Raw genomic sequence first — 19,930 nt, 5'->3', positions numbered from 1 at the left:
GTATGTATGCAAATACAGTTAATTTATGGTTTTCTTTTTGAACTTTGGCCACAGTCCTATATCCACTCACTTTGGAGTAAGTCTCACTGAACTTAAGGAGACTTACTTCTAAACAGACATAAGCAGGTAAGATTGCATTGCTTCTTAATACATTGGGCTGCCTTACCTGCACTATTGATAGCTGCCTGTTTGCTAATACCATGAGCATGTGAGGATTGTTTTAAACACATACACAAAAATACACATGTATTGCTGTGCTGGATGGTGAATGTTTTTCCTTGACTTTGGAGTGTAAGATTTTTAGCTGCATAAAGAATACATAGGGTCCAGCCACGGTGACATTTGGATGCATTCTTAATGTTAACTGTGAGCACAGTTGCTTCCCATGGATTTAGGTCTAATTCATTTTGCTAAAATAATGCAGCTTGACACCACTTTAACTGCCATGGTTCAGTGCTGTGGAATTCTGGGGTTTGTAGTTTGGAGATATTTAGCCCTCTGTCAGAGAGCTCTGGTGCCCCCCAAAAAAACCTACAAATCCCAAAATTCCATACCATTGAGTCATGGCAGTTAAAGTGATGTCTAAATGCATTATTTCAACAGTGCAGATTAGACCTTACATGGGGTTTCATTGACACAGATGCCATTCAGAATAAATGGCTCTTTAACTCACACTTTGATTCTTTAGTGGTTATTCTGAATGAGTGTGTAGCAGGATGTAACAGTCTAAGGCGGGATACACACCGCCATATAGTACGTATTGTATACGTACTAGGGTTAGGAAGGGGCGGTGCTTCCGCACCCCCCTAACCCTAGTACGTATACAATACGTACAAGATGGCGGCGTCCCTTCCACATGGGCGCCGCCATCTTTACGTACTGGACGCATAGCATCCAGACGTGTCGCGGCGCCTATGACGTCGCGAATGCACCAGCGGCGCTTCGCGACGTCATCAGTGCGCCGCAAGAAGAAGCTCCGAAATGGAGCTTCTTTTTTGCTCCGCGCAGGAGTCGCGCGGTTTGGCTGCTGCAGCTCCCGCGCGGAGCAAATGGCGCCGGCGGGGAAGCACCGCAAAGCGGCGGTTTGTATCCCACCTAAAACATGTGAGGGAAGACCTGAAAATATGATGGAATGGCCAATGACACACTTCCCAGGAACTTAGGGCACACTTTTGGCCATATCTGGGTTGATCTTTTCTTTGCACTTGTTTTTTAGAGGTACAGGTGCTAAGGCAGAAGCTGGTTGTTTTAAACCCCTCACAATTGATGTTCATCCTAAACTTGTTACACACATGCACGCGCGCACACACACTTTCACAAATATTGGGGGGTTTTCAAGGTGGCGAATCCTTGCCACTTGTGTTCAGATAGTGCTCTTTTGGCTATATAGAGATTGCCATGTGATGAATGTGTTTGTTGTTAGTATATGTGGCAATAAATCACCTTCAAATTTCTATTCAGGCAGCAATTTCAAGCTCCAACATCATTCATGCCAGATGTCTGTACTTGAATCTTGCACCTGTATTTACTCTTGAATGAATTACTTGAGAAGGTGTTTTCAAAAGCATCATGTGGTCTGAGACTGGGCCTGCTTTAGTTAAAATTTCAAAATGATACCAAATTTAAGTGGGGGAAACCAAGGGTGCACAGACTATCTTTTATGCATGGCCTCTTTGACATGTCAAATGCTGGAGTCAACTGAGTTATTTTCCAAGGAAGAAATGATTTGTCTATATGTCTCCCTTAAATAGCTTGGGTTTTGTGCAGAGAAATTGTAGTGTATATTTTAATCATTTAAATGCAAGCCCTTTTAATCATCTTGACAACACTTTGTTGGCCTTGGCTTAAGTATGAGCCCTGTTGCAGTGTGCAAGCAAATAGTTTTGAACTTGCCCTAAGTTTTACAGTCAAAAGCTTGTTACCTTCTTTTGAGTGCCACTGAAGTACTTTTTAAAAAGGCTTGTCTACTGAATCAGAATGTAATTTATCCCTTCTCAAGTTGGAGTTAAGCAGTTAATAAATTAGCATTGGTTGTTTGACTCCAAGGAAGCTAGGCAAAAATTATAAGCTGGGCAGTCCATTTTGGATTCTGGTAAAATACCCTAAAGGCACCAAATCCCAGCTGATCTTGGAAGCTAAGCAGGGTCAGCCCTGGTTAGTACTTGGATGGGAGACTGGCAAGGGATACCAGGTGCTGTAGGCGATATTTCAGAGGAAGGAACTGACAAACCCCTTTCTGAATATTCCTTGCTTAAGAAAGCCCTATGAAATTCTTGGGGTCACCATAAGTTGAGAGGCCACTTGAAGGCACATACACACAAGAAACATCTCTGTGGCAACAGCAGGAAGAAAATGGTAGAAAACCAGGATCCAAAAGTGTGCTCTTACTTTTCCTTAAAGTCCCCTGTATTCCAGAAAAGCAATGGCATTATACCCTGGCCTTGCCCTGTCCCCCATGCAATTTTTTTCCTGATCTTGGATCCGCCCAGCTATCCAGTAGCAACTGCTGTGGCACATAGACATCTGCCACATGTATATGCAGCCCATATTTTGGATAATGTGGGTATTTGTACATGGGAACCATCAGTTAGCATCATGACTGTGACAGTCATAAGCAGTGAAAGCAGGTGGTTTCCATGGTGTTGAATCTGCTCTGGGTTTTAACCTGAATTTTAATGGACCTATCTAAGGTTCTGAAGTATATTCAGCACCTTGTAGTGCTCTTCTAAGGCTTAGACTGAACCCCATAGCAGATTCACTGTCCCTCTGACATGAAAGTCACCACAGGGGAAGAATAGGAAGCATGTGACACAAAAGCAATAAGAAGAGAAGGAAAGAACAAAAAGCTTTGCAAGTATTTGGTTTTGGCTCAGATCTCACTTACTGAGGAAAACAGTCTGCATTAGATAGCAAATTACATCTACTTACAAACATGAATTTCCTTTCTGTGCGTCAAATTTCATAAGACAGCCAGATTGAGTAATAAATATTCCAAAATGCAGATAAATGTCATTAAAATGTTGATGTCTTATGGTTGGTTGGCAGCAGAGTTGTTGATACATGCTGTGCTGTGTTGAGTTAAATTTTTCTGATTGCTGTCTAACTCAGATTATTGCAACTTCTTCTCCAGGTACGATATTGCAACTCATTGGACGAGGAAGAGAAAAGAGAGCTCAAACTCTTCAGCAATCAGAGGAAAAGGGAGAACCTAGGCAGAGGCAATGTTCGGCCATTCCCAGTCACCATGACAGGAGCAATTTGTGAGCAGGTAGGCTAGGGATGGAAATCTTCATAAATGTCATGCTTGAAAACAAGAATGAATACTTTTACTATTTTTCTCCTCACTGTGAAAAAGTTGTCAAAAACTTCTCAGTTTTAGAAACTTATTTGCTGTTCAGGACTTATTTTGCACAAAAATTCATTTTGTCTAAAAAAACATTTCTGCACAGAAAACAAGTTGCTTTTTTAGCAGAAATGTTTTTTGGCACAGAAAATAATATTTTTGCACAGGAAATCTTTCTCCACAGAAATGTTTTCTTACCAAAACGGTGGCTTTCTGTACAGAAAATACAGTTTTCTGTGCAGGAAACCTATTTTTGTGCCGAAGAAGTCCTGAACTGTGGAGATCCAGGGTTCTCCTCATAGGCTTGATAAATTTGTTTTTCAACCATTTCTCAAATATGTTTGAATAGTCTTTCCATCCTTAAAGTAGGCCAGACTTTTTCCCACTCTGCTGGGTAATTTTTTTGATTTGGGGGAAATTACTATCTTGTGATGTCAGCAGACAAGTTTGTTCTTTCTTTTCACCCTATGAACACTCTTGAATATGAATCCTTATTAATTTAATTCCCTGCAGAGATATGGAATTTAGTATGTGTATCGCAAGGCTATATTTGTATGTTGTATGCTGTTCTGGGGCTGCTGACAAGGAGCCAGAAAAACAATTTCTCTGTCATCATCTTTAGGGGAAAGCTTAGGCTACAAGCCATGAGCAACTTAAATTGGCTGACAGCCATAAATGAAAGGGGCATATATCAGTGTGCTTACACCAATTTCAGAAGGGCTTTAACCAAATTCTGAAGCCAAAATAAGTGACTTAAATCTCAAGTACATACAGAGACACTGATGTATGTTTGAATACATTTAGTGTACGCTAACTGAAAAGGACTTATAAACAACACTCAAAACAAATCTGGATTATACATTTTGCTCATCTTAAAGTTTTTGGATTGCAAATTTCAACACTAAGCAATGATGGTTTGAACTCCAAATTTGGTTTGTCTTTTTATATATCATGGGAAAGTCTGCCAAAGTGTGTGTTACCAAACCACACCAATTCTTGCTTCTGACAAGGTTTCCAGTTTCTCAGTCTGGAAAATTAATAAGATGTGTGCAACCACCCCTAGTATAGACATGGTAGTTTAAATCACTGAATATTTCAAGCTGTCATCAGTGCTTGTGCTCATGATAAGGATATTGCAGGATTTATCTGTAAGTAATTCCTACAACTAGCACAGAATGAATAATGAGTCACTGACTTGCAACTTTTTTTCTTTCCAAGGTACCCATTTTTAGTATATTATTATTATTATTATTATTATTATTATTATTATTATTATTTTCATCATCATCATCTTACATCCCAGCTTTTTCCTGATAATGAGTCTGAAGGTGACTGACAACGTATTTAAAACAATACAATTTTTAAAAATATATGGTATTATAGATTCAGACTATAATCAGAGAGGAAGCTGAAGAGCTGGGTATGTTTGGCGTGGAGAAGAGGAGATTAAGAGGTAATTTAATAGCTATATTTAAATACATGAAGGGATGTCATATAGAAGATGGAGCAAGCCTGTTTTCCTTTTTTCCCCCCTTCAGTCACAGTCTATTGTGGAAGCCCTAGCACTCTCATGGAACTGTAGGATTCCAGGGAACTAAGGCTGGGAAAGTCTGCTTTATTGTGTAGTAAAGTCTTATCTTCTTTCATATGCTGCCCTGAGAAGAAATGCTGCCCAGTACTTCTCATCTTAAAGATTCCTCTTTATTGTTTCTACCCATCTTGACAGTGTGGAGGCCAGATCAATGGAGGAGACATAGCTGTCTTTGCATCCAGAGCAGGGCATGGCATTTGTTGGCACCCACCATGCTTCATCTGCAGCGTTTGCAATGAACTATTGGTAGATCTTATCTATTTCTATCAAGATGGGAAGATTTATTGTGGACGGCACCACGCTGAATGCCTCAAGCCTCGATGCGCAGCATGTGATGAGGTAAGTGCAGCAAAGAAGCTATCAGTTTTGGAGAAACTGCAGACCTACAATGTGCTGTTTCTTGTAACAGACTCTCTTTCCAGTAATCCTGTGTTGCACGATGAATTGCTGCAGGTTTTCAAATGCAGTTTATCAGTTTATCTTTTCATCTGCAGCTTGTGAGTTGCAAGTGAGGGGAGATGTAACATTTCCCAAGGGTGGCTCACCTGTTAGCCACTATAGTGGCTTCTGGGGTCCCAACAGCCAGTACAAGCCGTCATGACTGACAGTTCCCTTACTGCTTTTAGGTTGTGGCTGTCCTTGTGCTTCTGGCAAATGAAGAGGCACCATCACTGACCTCTCAAGATGTATTCACACTGCAGAAATAAAACAGATTGACACTATGGCCCGTTACAGACGGGCATAAAGTACAGACTGGGTCCGTATTAGGGTTAGAAAGGGGCGTCCCTTCCGGACGCCCCTAACCCTAATATGGACCGAGTCTGTACAAAATGGCAGTGCCCGTTCCACACAGGGGCCGCCATCTTTATGTAGCAGACGCACTGCGTCTGCACGTCATGCAGCACATATGACGCTGTGAGTGCGCCATTGGCACCTCGCGGCGTCATATCAGCACCGCAAAGAGAAGCGCCATTTTATTTGCAGCATGGAGGAGCCTCGCAGTTTGGACGCTGGGGCTCCTCCACGCTGCAAATGGCGGCGGCGGCAGACCGCCCCTTCTGGGCTGTCTGTAACACGCCTATGTTAACTGCTGTGGCCCAATGCTACGAAATTCTGGAATCTATAGTTTTGTGAGATATTTAACCTTACCCGTCAGAGAGCCCTAGTACCCCACCAAACTACAAATCCTAGGATTCCATAGCATTCAGCCATGGAAATTAAAGTAGTGTCAAACTGTTTTATTTCTGCAGTATGGAAACAGCCTCATCTGTGAAGCATCCCCCGTTCTTTCATCCCGAAGGAATGAGAAAATAATTGAACAGAATGTTTTCATTCCCTGCTCCCAATCCCTGTCTTTGGTGGGCTGCTGGATGGCAGGATATAAGGAAGAAAAATGCAGCATTTTGGGAACTCTCCTGTATGCATAGAAAGGACTTTTATTTCCTATTTTAGTAAAACATCTGTACATATCAGGTATTATAACACAAAGTTCAAGCCAGGATTTTGCAAAACCCACATCTTCTTTCTAGACATGCATACCATCAAACACATCAGCTTCAGGGTGGAAATATGAGTCTGAGTGAAAATCATCAAAGTAATCACTGATGTGTGTCTGCCTCTACCGTTAACATTAAAACATTATGCACTGTTGCTATAGCACCATAACCTGAGAACACAAATCTTCTGTCACACATATATAGATAGAAAGAACAAAATGGTTCCTTATACAAGATGGCTCATTGAGAATCTAAATACATTAATGCACTTACAGAGGTGGAAGTCTGGCCAGTAGTCTATTACTAAAGAGACTGGAAGTGTGCCCCCTGCCTACCTGTGTTCCTCAGTGGTTCTTACAGTATTAGTGCTTGATATTTGCATCAGGCCATCTCCAAGTACAGTGCGCCCTTCCCTTATGTGGGGGATCCCTTCTGGGACGCACACACCCTGCATAAGGAAAATACACCTATGGAAGAGCCCCACCAAAAAATAATGGGGCCTGTGCCTGCAGTGCAGCACAGGCGCACACGCCATTGCTTCTTCCATATAATAGTATTATTAATCTCTGGTAGCATTTGGCTTAGAGTTTCTTAAAATACCTCAAGTGGCCACATGTTGAACCAAAACAACAGAAAACTTTATTTACAAGATATTTGGTTACAGTATCTCTCTTCAGGTGGATATTCAGAGTTGATATGGTGTTTATGTGCTTAAATAGTTACAAAGTATAATAATTCCTTTCCCTGTATTTTCCCAGTGGTTCTTATATTCCTGGCTCACACAGAACCTTTAGACTTTGTCTGTACTCTTTAAACTTTCCAGTACATTGTGACTTACCTGGTCACTTTTAATTAAACTTCCACCTTGAACTCTCTTAGTTCCAACCTGGATACTCAAACTTCTTCCAACTGCCCCTTTCAGCAGTGTTATCTCAGCCACCTTGGCTGTTAAAACCCCTCAGGGTCTAATAAACCTCAAATGCGAACTCAGAGTTTTGTCCTCACCTAGTCCCTATCCAATTCACTATCTCACCACACTCCTCTTTTCATATTTATACATGCTATTGGGAGTAGCTCCTATCTTTTCTTGGCTAAGTTCCTATTGGCTGTTGCCAACACTCCAATTTGCCTTTTCTCTACAGGAGGATAAATTTGGAGTATGGTTATATTAGTTGTTTTTCTCCAAAGTCTTATTGATATTATTCAATAAGTTCTTGCATAATATCACTTGACTGCTTTTGTTACATCTCACCTCCCTATTAATGCCACCCTACTTCTTGTTACATTTTTATTTCCTGAGTAAAACACCATGTAATTCTTAAGAAACATAGCTATGTTACTCTGACTCAAGATATTCTATTCCTGTCCACTTTAGCTTGCTCACTGCAAGTATTTCATTTCTTGTTTTACTATGTCTAGCTTCACCTGATTCATACTTCTCACATTCCATGTTCCTGTTAAATGTGTTATGTAGCTGCAGACTATCCTTTCATCTTTGAGCAAGTCCAAAGCTGAATGTCCTTTCAGGCTGAGTCCAGTTGCATCATTACTCACAGTGCTACTTGTAGTTGTCATCTGTTGTATGCCAGTATCACATTGAGTGCCATCCAACTTGGGAGTGTCATCATCTTCATAGACATGGTTTATAGTATGTAAACACACACACTATCTCTTGTTTCATTTTGGATTGTCTCATCACAGAAGCATCATGGTAAAAGACATTCAAAATCAATTTGCCATGCTTCCTTCTACATAATACTAAGAATTGTTAGCTATGGTGCCATTGCTGTTGTCTCTGAGAGATCCTGCAAGGCCAGTGTCACCCACATACTCCTGCTGCTGCTCAGTAGCTGTTTGGCACATTTAATCTGGCTCCTCAGCAAAAACTTGTCTGACATGGAAGACCCTACTAGCAGCACTGCTAATATCAGCACAGCTTCACAGGAGCACACAATCCCTCCACCAGAAAGGTAGTGTAATGGTGAAGATGCTGCTTCTGACATACACTAAGAAATGGGAAACAGAGCAATTATGACTGTGAAGTGTGGCTGCCTGCCTTCTGTGGTGGATTCCATGGTTTCTACTTTGCCTTCCACCCAATGTTGCAGTTGTAGTTACAGCTCTCAGTGGGTCTTTGTGGCTATAAGCTAAACCTGGAGAGACTATTAACAGAGGTGTTTTGTACAGCTGCCCTCTTTCTTTTTCTGTGAACCTGTCACCTCTGTTTTTTATTATCTGTGTGAATCCTGCTCTTTTCTATGCTGTTTGTTTCAGTATGTTGGAACCTACCAGTATTCATGACTTACTTTGCATTCATGTGATATTTGTGACTCCAGTGTCACCTTACTCCATCTTCTCCTTTGTGTTCCCCTAGTGTTATATTGATATTCGTCCTCATTCTCTGACCTTTAAGTATCCATTTGGGTGAATGGCCTCCTTCAGCAGAAAAGTGCCTGCTTTTATAGGGAGCTGTCTGTGTTGTAAGTTTATAATAAGAGCCCTGCTGAATCAGACCAAAGGTCTATATTAGTTAGGAGTGGTCAACTTTGGAAGGTCTGGAGGTGCAATATTTGGCCTCTGGACCTTGTGCAGGTTTCGCTTGGGCCAAAGAATATTGTGCAGCAAGCCAGGTAAAGAATCATAGCCCAAAGTCAAGCATGTGGGTGTTAGTGATGTTTTTGAGGAACCTGGCCTTTCACTTTCCATAAAAAAACTACGGAACAAATCAATAGCAATAGTAGCAATAGCATGTACATTTCTGTACCACTTATCAGTGAACTAAGCACTCTCTAAGTGGTTTACAATCTATAAGCCAATTGCCCCCAACAAGCTGGATAATCATTTTACCAACCTATGAAAGGATGGAAGGCTGAGTCAGCCTTGGTGCCCCTGGGATCGGACTCATAAGCTTGTGGCTACAGTACCAGCATTTAACCAAAACATACAAAAAAAAAAAAAACACCCCAATGCAATACTAATCTTGTAGTAATGGCCCTTATTCACCTGAAAATTCAAATAAATCATAAAATAATTCTTCCCCCACCTTCCATGTCCATGTATCCAGCTTTAAGCCCTGTGCAATCTTGCATTTCTGCTGTTTATGTGGGTATGTCCTTCCAACTTTCTGGCTGCCAGTTCTTAGAAGGGGAATATGTGTCACCTGACAATAAATTTCATCCCTGTAGTATATGCAATCCATTTCTATAATAAGCATTTCAATGTATTTATAGGGTGGCTGAAAATTAGAACTCCAGTATCAGGAGGCCGAGACATAAGGTTGTAAGGCAGCCAAGTTGTTAAAAATAAGCTAAAAATACACGACAGGAAAATAGACCTTGCAGTAGGTCATAACAAAAACTAACAAAGACCTACATTTTTCTCTTTCTCTCTCTTTTTCCTTTCAACAGATAATCTTTGCAGATGAGTGCACAGAGGCTGAGGGAAGACACTGGCACATGAAGCACTTCTGCTGTTTTGAATGTGAAACAGTGCTGGGTGGCCAGCGTTATATCATGAAGGAAGGGCGGCCATATTGCTGCAACTGCTTTGAATCCTTATATGCGGAGTATTGTGATACCTGTGCTCAACACATTGGTAAGAGAGCTGATGAAATCTATTTTTTGCTGCCAAGGTAATGGGGAACAGGAGTGGGAAGGACAGAAGCAACCCTTGATGTGGATTTTATAGACGTGGTTTGTATTTAAAAAACAAAAACACAATGTGGTATGTCAATGCACTATTGCATTATGGTTTAAAGAGAAGCACATCTCCAGGCTAGGAATTGAAATGGTTTTGTTTTGAAAGTACGGAACAGACCCTGGCATCTGTTTTTGTCAAACTTCCAGTAACCACTTGGCAGGTGTAAGTGTCTAGCTGGGCCGGCAGTCTACATGGCAACATTACTGCTGGCAGAGAAAAACAGAAAAATCTATAGCAATGGTGCCAAACACTGATGGACCTCCTTGTAGCCTCAAGAGAGCCCATGTATTGTAGTGGTTTGAGTGCTGGACTGAGATTTCAGGAGACTAGGATTCCCATCCCAGTTTACCCACATGGAAACTCACTGGGTGACATTGGGCAAGTCACACTCTTTCAGCCCCAGAGCAAAGTAATGGAAAACCACTTCTGAACAAATCTTGCCAAGAAAACCCTGAGATAGTTTGCCTTCGGGTCACCATAAGTCAGAAACTACTAGAAGATAACAACAACAATCCTAGCAAAGAAAGAAAGAGAAGTGTGTGGCAGAGACATCATGTAAGGCTCTGCATGCAAAATATGTGCTCTGTCAATGGATTATAGACCTTCTTCAGAAGAAAGACTCACTATTAAGAGATTCATTCTGAAGATATTTTCATATGTGACAACAAAAAGCACATTTGAGCATCTTATGCATTTTTGTATCACTTAGGAATGCTGCTAAGTCCAAGAGAAAATTCCAAGAAAGTTGGATCTACACCAAAGCTGGTACATGTTGTGAATCTGTGTAAGGAACAGATTTAAAGCAAGGCAGAATTCAAGCTTCACATCAGCTTTGAGAGAAGAGCTGATAAGGGTTTTTGAGATAAACAGGAGAAAAGGCAATTTCTTGGAGATGTGTAGGTTTGCTCACTGGTTTTGATGTGTAAATACATTTTGCTAGATATCATGTTGTTGGTAGAGGAAACTATCTTCCATGAGGGAGGAAACAAGTTATATTTCTCAGTCCTTAGTCTTCTGAGCCATTAATAATAATAATAATAATACGATTTATTTATAAACCGCTATTCCAAATAGATCATAGTGGTGTACAAGAAAATTATAAAACAGTACAAGAAAAAATCTGCAATAGATATATAAAACTAATAACACATTACAATTATGGATAAAATACACATTAAGATACACTGTATCTTCAGGCTAGCCTCTGATGACACTGGCCAGCCTGTTCTCTCCCTCAACGGCCGAAAGATGACAGTTATGGAGGGAGGGCACTCTGTCTTCAGGCTAGCCTCTGATGATGCTGGCCAGCCTGTTCTCTCCCTCAACGGCCGAAAGATGACAGTTATGGAGGGAGGGCACTAAGTCTTCAGGCTAGCCTCTGATGATGCTGGCCAGCCTGTTCTCTCCCTCAACGGCCGAAAGATGACAGTTATGGAGGGAGGGCACTAAGTCTTCAGGCTAGCCTCTGATGACGCTGGCCAGCCTGTTCTCTCCCTCAACGGCCGAAAGATGACAGTTATGGAGGGAGGGCACTAAGTCTTCAGGCTAGCCTCTGATGACGCTGGCCAGCCTGTTCTCTCCCTCAACGGCCGAAAGATGACAGTTATGGAGGGAGGGCACTAAGTCTTCAGGCTAGCCTCTGATGACGCTGGCCAGCCTGTTCTCTCCCTCAACGGCCGAAAGATGACAGTTATGGAGGGAGGGCACTCTGTCTTCAGGCTAGCCTCTGATGATGCTGGCCAGCCTGTTCTCTAACTCAACGGCCGAAAGATGACAGTTATGGAGGGAGGGCACTAAGTCTTCAGGCTAGCCTCTGATGACGCTGGCCAGCCTGTTCTCTCCCTCAACGGCCGAAAGATGACAGTTATGGAGGGAGGGCACTCTGTCTTTAGGCTAGCCTCTGATGACGCTGGCCAGCCTGTTCGGATCTCCCTCAACGGCCGAAAGATGACAGTTATGGAGGGAGGGCACTAAGTCTTCAGGCTCGCCTCTGATGACGCTGGCCAGCCTGTTCTCTCCCTCAACGGCCGAAAGATGACAGTTATGGAGGGAGGGCACTAAGTCTTCAGGCTAGCCTCTGATGACGCTGGCCTTCCTGTTCTATCCCTCAATGGCCGAAAGATGACAGTTATGGAGGGAGGGCACTCTGTCTTTAGGCTAGCCTCTGATGACGCTGGCCAGCCTGTTCTCTCCCTCAACGGCCAAAAGATGACAGTTATGGAGGGAGGGCACTAAGTCTTCAGACTAGCCTCTGATGACGCTGGCCAGCCTGTTTTAGAGTGAAAGCCCTGGGGCACTTGAAGGGTGCGTCCTTTATACCATTTGAATGTGAGAAAATATGTTCAGCTCTTACTGCTGCAGCTTTTGAAGATATATGGAGTAAAACAGGAGAGCACAGCATGCAGATAAAGTGTCACCATACAGTACTGGAAACATGCTTACAAAATGGCAGAAAAATATATCTATATACCAGGTTGGTCCCAGCATAGGTGAGTCCTGGACCCCAGTCACAGCCCAGCAGTACACCACACTGGCTCTCTTTTCCTCTGTATACCCACATGCATTCCAGTCCATTCTTTTTCATGCCTGTTACACCAAATAATAATGATTGCTCTTTGATGGTCCTGTCTCCAAATGTGGATGTTTTGGTTCCCCCCCCCCCCAGTTCTTCAATAGAAACAACAATAGAATAACAAATAGCAATCACTTGTTGTTGCAACACTGTGTGTGTGTGTGTGCGCGCACACATCTTCTGTTATGCTCTGTACGCACCTACTGGTGTTGGGTGCATGTTCCTCTTCATATTGAAGATCTTAGCTATATTTGAAGAGCTTCATTGTTGCCCAAAAAAGCAATTGGTTTCTAGAACACTTTCTATTTCAGTGCCATGGAATGCATGACAACTGCCTGCCTGTTAGGGCTGCAGGTGTTGATCATGCAAACAGTTTAAGCTAAGGGAAAACATTGTAGCTGCTGTTCTAACAAAGGCACTGAAACTTGCTTATAGACATTGTTGTGCTATTCTTTCTTCTTTTGTAATTGTAATACAGACTGCATCTAAATTGCATTATTAATGCAGTTTGATGCTGCTTTAACTTCCACTGCTCAATGCTATGGAATTCTGGAATTTGTAGTTTTTTAAAAAGATATTTAGCCTTCTCTGTTAGAGAGCCCCACTAAACTAGAAACCCCAGAATTCCATAGGATGGAGCTATGGCAGTTAAAGCAGTTTCAAACTACTATATTTCTGCAGTGTGGTGGTAGCCACAGAAGATACATGGGTGAGATTTCTTATGAGTCCAAGATATAACAATCAAAGATCTCCCTTTCTAATTACAGTGGGCCCTCTACATTCACTGGGATAAGGGGCATAGGATCCCCATGAAAGTGGAAAAAATACAAAAACAGTAAATTTCTTTCTAGGAATCTCTAGGCCCTCTAGTGCAACTATGTGGTCAAAATCTGCAGTAATCTGACCATATAATTATGCTGGAGGACCTGCAGTTGTTCTCTCTAGGAATCTATAGGTTCTCCAGCACAACTTCTGGTGAACTTTGACGATAGAGTCTAGGGCTATTCAGAGCAAAGATGTGTGAAAGAGGAGTGTGAGAGAGATAGGATACTTTTAAAGGAAAAAGCTTTTATTCCAAGTAAGGAATCTCTGTAGCAAAATGATTTCTCTGCATCAAGGACATCGTCTTTCAGGCATGGATTCATAAATTACAGTTTACAGACAGATTAGGTCAAAATTAACACCCAGACCTGACACAACTCACTAACACATTTTCCTATTCTACTCACAGCTCAGATGGGATTTGTAGTTCTTGATGTTCATGGGGTAGCTGGGACTGTAGACTCCATTGCCCAGCTTCCACCAGTCTTCCCAAACTGGAGCCCCTCACTCCTAGTGTTCCTTTGTTAAAAGACCCTGCCTTGTGCTGCCGCTCACACTTTTATAACCTCTGTTCAAAAGCATCTTGAAGGTCTGAGCTTCTGCCCAGCTGGTTATCTAATTGGACAATGGCTATCGCATTACCTTTGTGATACTGAGCCATATTAAAATATAAATGTACCTCATTCCATATTTAACCCTTTGTTATCTGGGATGAAGAAATTGATAATGGGAGGACTACTCATTATCTCACCATACTATGTGTTTCTCTTGAAACTTAACAATAAGAAAATATAAAGCAGGACAAGATGTATTTTATATGTCAATTAGAAAAGTATCCATTTTCAAGTTTTGGTTTCTTTGAATGGAAGTTCATCAGTCTATCGTCAGCTAGTTTAACAAATCTATCTCTCAAATGCTTATTGATCCCAAAAGACTGGCATTATAATAAGAGTTAAAATCATCCTCATCTGAGAACTCTGAGAGAATAGCCATCTTATTTTATAAAGGAGAGGAGTTCATTGTCTTCAGTACCTTCTAGCATTTTCTGTATCATTACTTTATTTTTCCACTTTTATTTTCTAACTCCTTGATACATGTAGTCAATTTATTTGTAAGGTTTTTAAAAATAATTTGTAATCAGTTAATCCATTTTAACTCCTTTCTCTTAAAATATTTTTTTCCATAATTCATTGATCAAATTGAAGTACAATTCATCTAGTTAACTTTCCTGGAAGATTTTTATCGGCTTATGACTAGGGAATATTAAGCAGGGTGGAGAAAGATTCTAAGAACATTCTGTGTGTGTGTGTGTGTGTGTGTGTGTGTGCGTGCGTGCGTGCGTGCGCGCGCTTACTTCTGGTATTAGGATGTCTATCATTGCTTTTAGCTGATAGTCAAGCCATTATGAATTTAATTGCTATTACAAGTCGTAAATGCTAGGGACTTTGGCCTGGTACAGACTGGCACCATTATGATGTCCTTAAAAAGAAGGTGCCTAGAGCAGGTCCTTTTTAGGGAGCGCGTTGGTGCCACACCACGCAGTTGCTGTGGCACCAACGAGGGGCAAAAACGGGTGGAAAGGAGCCACTGGTCTGTATCCCCCCTCTGTCACATGCAGCTTTTAAACCACCATAATACAATGGCCCTCTACATTCGCTGGGGTTAGGGGCTCAGGATTCCTGTGAAAGTGTGAAAAGGCAAGAACACCTCTCTAGGAATCTCTAGGTTCTCCAGCCAACTCTATGGTCAACATCTGTCAGAAGTTGAGTTGCACTAGATGACCCACAAATGCCTACAAAAGTGTTATCTCTAACAATCTATAGGTCCTCCAGTTGGACTGTGGTCAACGTCTGGCAGAGACTTGCTAGAGGACCTAAAGATTCCTAGAGATAACACATTAATCAAATCCATGAATAATCAAATCAGCAAAATTCAAAGCTATAAATGTTGAGGGCTGACTGCATCACCTTTGGTGATACCTATCACATTGCGCCATCTCCCTCTCATTGTTGCCTTGTCCTTCAATCATGGTTAGCCTACACCTTGCCATTGATGGGAAAAACCCATCAATAATCTTCCAATTGTGCTAGTCCACAGGTTCAGGAAGTTATTCTGTTGCAGTTCTGAGACTGCATGGACACACAGTGTCAATGTCTCCCTCTTTCCCCCATCCCACTTCATCTTGATTATTCCAGAACAGCCAGAGGTATATTTAAAACTTCCTTTTATTTTTTAAAAACTACAGAGTTTAAAAACACACAGTTATCAAAACCCTGGAACTACATTAAGAAAAACAGGGACAGAGAGAAACAAAACATATGCTGGGTTGGGCACAGGGTAGGGAGGCGGTATGGAGGACAAGAAAGGAAGAGAACATACAGGGCACGCAACAGCCCAGTTGTGTTAATGAAGGGATGTGCAGTAGGGAATGCTCCCAAACCAGTATGTATGGACTTCGCTTTATTTACACAGCCACAGAGAGAACAGGGGTGGAGTGATAGTCCTAGATTTCTATACCTTTTACAGTTCTTTTAGTTCTAGCATAAGTTTGGCAAGTTAGCTCTGTTTCAGTCATCGAACAAGGAAATGGTTAATAATTTTGGTAGCTGAATTAACATCTCTAATTAGTGTTTCAGTTAAATGGAGCAGACGTGTATGCATAGGTGATTGTTGGGGGTTTGTTTTGTAACAGACTGAGCTTGTTCTCTAGCGCATAGCAACAACAGATTTTATAGGAACCAGCACTACTGCTGATTCCCCACACAGACCCTTTCCATATCTTTCTTTTTTTTTTTTAACGTTTAATTTCCAATGTGGTATATATGAGAACATTTGGTTAAATATCAAATAAACAAATCTAACATCTCAAAGCAAAACAGCAGTGGCAGTAAAAATAATGAAATACCGGAGCAAAAACAAACAAAACCCAGCAGATGCAAATCAAATTAATTTCTTTTAAAAAAAAAGATCAGGTAAATGAAAAGGTTTTTTTATTACGATGATTGGTCTTCATCTTGAATATAACAAAGGAGGTGACAAGCTATCCTGTCCATGGAAGATCTTTGATCACTGGGGCATCTATATTTAAAATACTTCCTAGTTCCCACTTCTCCCTTTGATGTGGGGGCATTTAGAGAAGGGCTTATGGAGAAAATCTTAGTGATTGGATAGGATCCTGTGGCAAGGGTGGGGATCCTCAGTTTCTGGACTTGAATGTGACCCTTCTGGGTTTCCCTAGATGGTCATCCCCCATCCCCAGGATAGCAACATTTAGTCATTCGCCAGCCTTTGTATGGCATAGATGTGTTTGTGTGCCTTCAAGTCAACTGTAGGTCAGTTATGATCCCATGAATTTCATAGGATTTTCTTAGGCAATAAATACTCAGAGGTGGTTTTGCCAGTCCCTTCCTCTGAATTAAAGCCTATAGCACCTGGTATTCACTGGTGGTTTCCGAGGGCTGACCCTGTTTAGCTTCCAAGATCAGACAGAATCTCATTCCTTTAGGTATTTAGGCTCTATGTGGTAGGTACTGGCAGGAAAAACTTTAAAACTTGCTGATATTTTTGGTTCCACTCTTTTGTTTTTGGCCCTGCCCAACATTGGAATATGGCCCCTGAAATCTCAGAAATTGAACCTGGCCCTTAGACAGAAATCAGTTCCCACAAGAACAATGCTGTTAAGACAAATGAAGTGACTGGCTCAAGGTTCAGTGAATTTTAAGGCTTAATAGACATGTAAAAACGAGGCAGATGCCACACTGTAAAATTAATGTAGTTTGATACTGCTTTAAATCCCAAGACTCCATCCTGTGGAATCCTGGGATTTGTACTTTGTTGTGACACCAGAGCTCTCTGATAGAAAGAGTAATACAGTTGGCCCTTCTTATACACAGATTCATGCATCCACTGTTTCAAAATGTTCAAAAAAAAAGTATAAATTTCAAATATCAAACCATTGTCCATTTTTTATAAGGAACATCATTTTGCTATGTCATTATATTTAATGGGACTTGAGCATCCATGAATTGTGTTATCCACAGGGGATCTTGGAACCAAACCCCAGTGTAAAACAAGGGTCCACTGTATCTCACAAAACTACAAATTCAAGAATTCTGTAGCGCTGAGCCATGGCAGCTAATGTGGTTTCAAACTCCATTAATTCTACAGTATGGCAGCAGCCTGAGTCTCTCACATCTGTATTTCAGTTTTTTTAAGCACTAAGCCACTTCTGCAGACAAAGTGCACTAAACACTGCACCTCCTTGTGAAGTTGTGGTTGCAGGAAAGTTTCTTTTTAGTCACACAAGCTCTCTCCATGACTACAGGAATGCGGACATGTGATCAGTAACGCTATGTTCTATAAAGATGCTCTTAATCCCAGCATACTTTGCTGCATGTACCTGTTACTATGGTAACAACAGTCACCTCCTCCACTGTGTCCTTCCCTGAACTCAAGTGCAAAAAAAAAAAAAAAAAAAGCATGAGGATTAAAGTTATAATTAATGTTCTTTGACAATGCATGCAGATCTGCTATAATAGTATCTCTGGTCTCTGAACTTGCTTCTTGTCTGTGGGAAAATCAGGTCCCACTAAACATAATAAGCGGACAGCCTTGGTCATTGTTAGAAGAGTGTGGAAAAGATTCTGGAGTTCTTCGTTCTCCAGCCATTTCTTCCATTCATTCCACCTATCTAATTGGAGAGCATTTCATTTGTGGAAGTGACTCATTTGGAATTTAAGCTTCACAGTTCCCAGCAACTTAAGTTGATGCACAAATTAATATGGAAGAGCCTGAATAGTCTTCTTTGAGTCTGTTTCCAATATGCATATTTTCCCCATGAAATTTATGGTATCATTTGTGGTGATGTGCATGAAAATTTCAGGGTTTTTTCAGTGCCTTCCACAAATGGATTTGTGCTTGTGTAGAAACCTCATTCAGAATGTTCTAGAGCTGTAGTTCCCAAACTCTGGTCTTCCAGGTGTTTTGGACTTCATCTCCCCAAATTCCTGACTGCTAGCCAAACTTACTGGGGCTTCTGGGAGTTGAAGTCCAAAACATCTGGAGGACCAAAGTTTGGGAATCACTGTTCTAGAGCATTCTAGAATATTGTCCTGGAATGTTCTGGGAAACCTTACCCCTCCTCTCACCATGCATGCTGTTTTTAATAGCCATTTCATCAAGAAAAATTGCCCTTTACGCAGGGCTTCAGTCCCTCCTACACCATTCACTTTTATGGACTCTGCATTTATTATTTATTAAAATAGTTATACCTCACTCTAAATCAAGGTATATCTTAGAGTGGTTTACAGTAGCATCCAAACATGTTAAACAGGTTAAAAAACAGCAAGATAATTTAAATAAGCTAAAACATATTAAACAATATAAACAAACTTCCTAGTTTACTCCCAATAACTATTACTCAACTGGTTTCATCTTTGCTGTCTACTCTCCCTCGAACTACTACTAAGGTGACTGATTGTACTCCATCTGCTCCACGTCAGTCCATCCCAGCCAATATGTAGCTACAACTGGATTCTTCCAAAGATGAGTATGGTTTTGCTTCATCATCCACTTCTTCACCTTCACCTCTAACTTCTTCACTAAATGCTGAGGTTGTGAATTCCGCTCCATCTTCTCCTCCTGGAAATCTAAGGCCTTATGCTGAACTCATCTGATGAATGGTTAAGTCTCTGGGACTTAACTGCTCCCTGACCCTCTAGTCCAGAGGGTGGGCATCTGGACACTTCAGCTAACTCATTAAACAATCTTGTGTGAAATGAACTTCTCTACTACCTACCTCACACCACCTGGAACACCAGCTTACAAACATGCAAGTTAGTGTACCAGCAGTTTTTGTGGGATAAGATGTTGGCAATCATCCTATATCTGTCCAGTAATCAGAAGAATAAGATTACCCTGTTCTAGCAAGAAGCCCATCATCTTGCTGAACAACAGATGAAATCAGCTAGGCATGCTGCTTATTCTGCAGCAAAAGTTATGTTAGATGCAATTGCTTTAAATAGATATACTTGGCTGTGCTCAGCTGCTGTTTCAGAAAATACAAGACTCATAGAAGACCTCCCATTTGATAGCGAGAGTATGTTTAACTCAAAGACTTACGAAGCCATAAATCAACTTGTTAAGATTCACTGCACAGAAAAAGGATGTGCGTCATTGTTCAACAACAACAGAAACAATACCAATCTTACTGGGGAAATTCAAGTTCAAAATAATTTTTGTGGGGTTTTCAGACTATGTGGCTGTGTTCTGGAAGAGTTTATTCCTGACATTTTGCCAGCATCTGTGGCTGGCATGGGAGTGAGTGGGGTATACAGATCAATACAGAGAATAACATGTAAATCATCTTTCTCTCAACCAAGAGTCACACTGTACTCACTTCCATGCCT

At 41.3% G+C, this 19,930-nt stretch overlaps 1 protein-coding gene across 4 annotated transcripts in view; it reads left to right on the top strand.

The window, feature by feature from the left end:
- LOC149321292 (prickle-like protein 2) overlaps positions 1-19,930 on the top strand; it is a 364,893-nt gene that overhangs the window by 293,082 nt on the left and 51,881 nt on the right. For all 4 annotated transcript variants that reach the window (XM_089519000.1, XM_089519003.1, XM_089519001.1 and 1 more), the window contains 3 exons: positions 3,131-3,268; positions 5,070-5,273; positions 9,838-10,024. In XM_089519000.1, the coding sequence (XP_089375126.1) occupies positions 3,131-3,268; positions 5,070-5,273; positions 9,838-10,024 (529 nt within the window). The remainder of the gene's footprint in view (positions 1-3,130; positions 3,269-5,069; positions 5,274-9,837; positions 10,025-19,930) is intronic.

Source organism: Sceloporus occidentalis, unplaced genomic scaffold (genome assembly GCF_023333645.1).
Source record: "Sceloporus occidentalis isolate IW3139 unplaced genomic scaffold, rSceOcc1.0.p SCAF_1, whole genome shotgun sequence".
NCBI lineage: Eukaryota > Metazoa > Chordata > Lepidosauria > Squamata > Phrynosomatidae > Sceloporus > Sceloporus occidentalis.
Note: the sequence above shows the minus strand (reverse complement) of the source record. Positions and strands in the feature narration are given on the sequence as shown.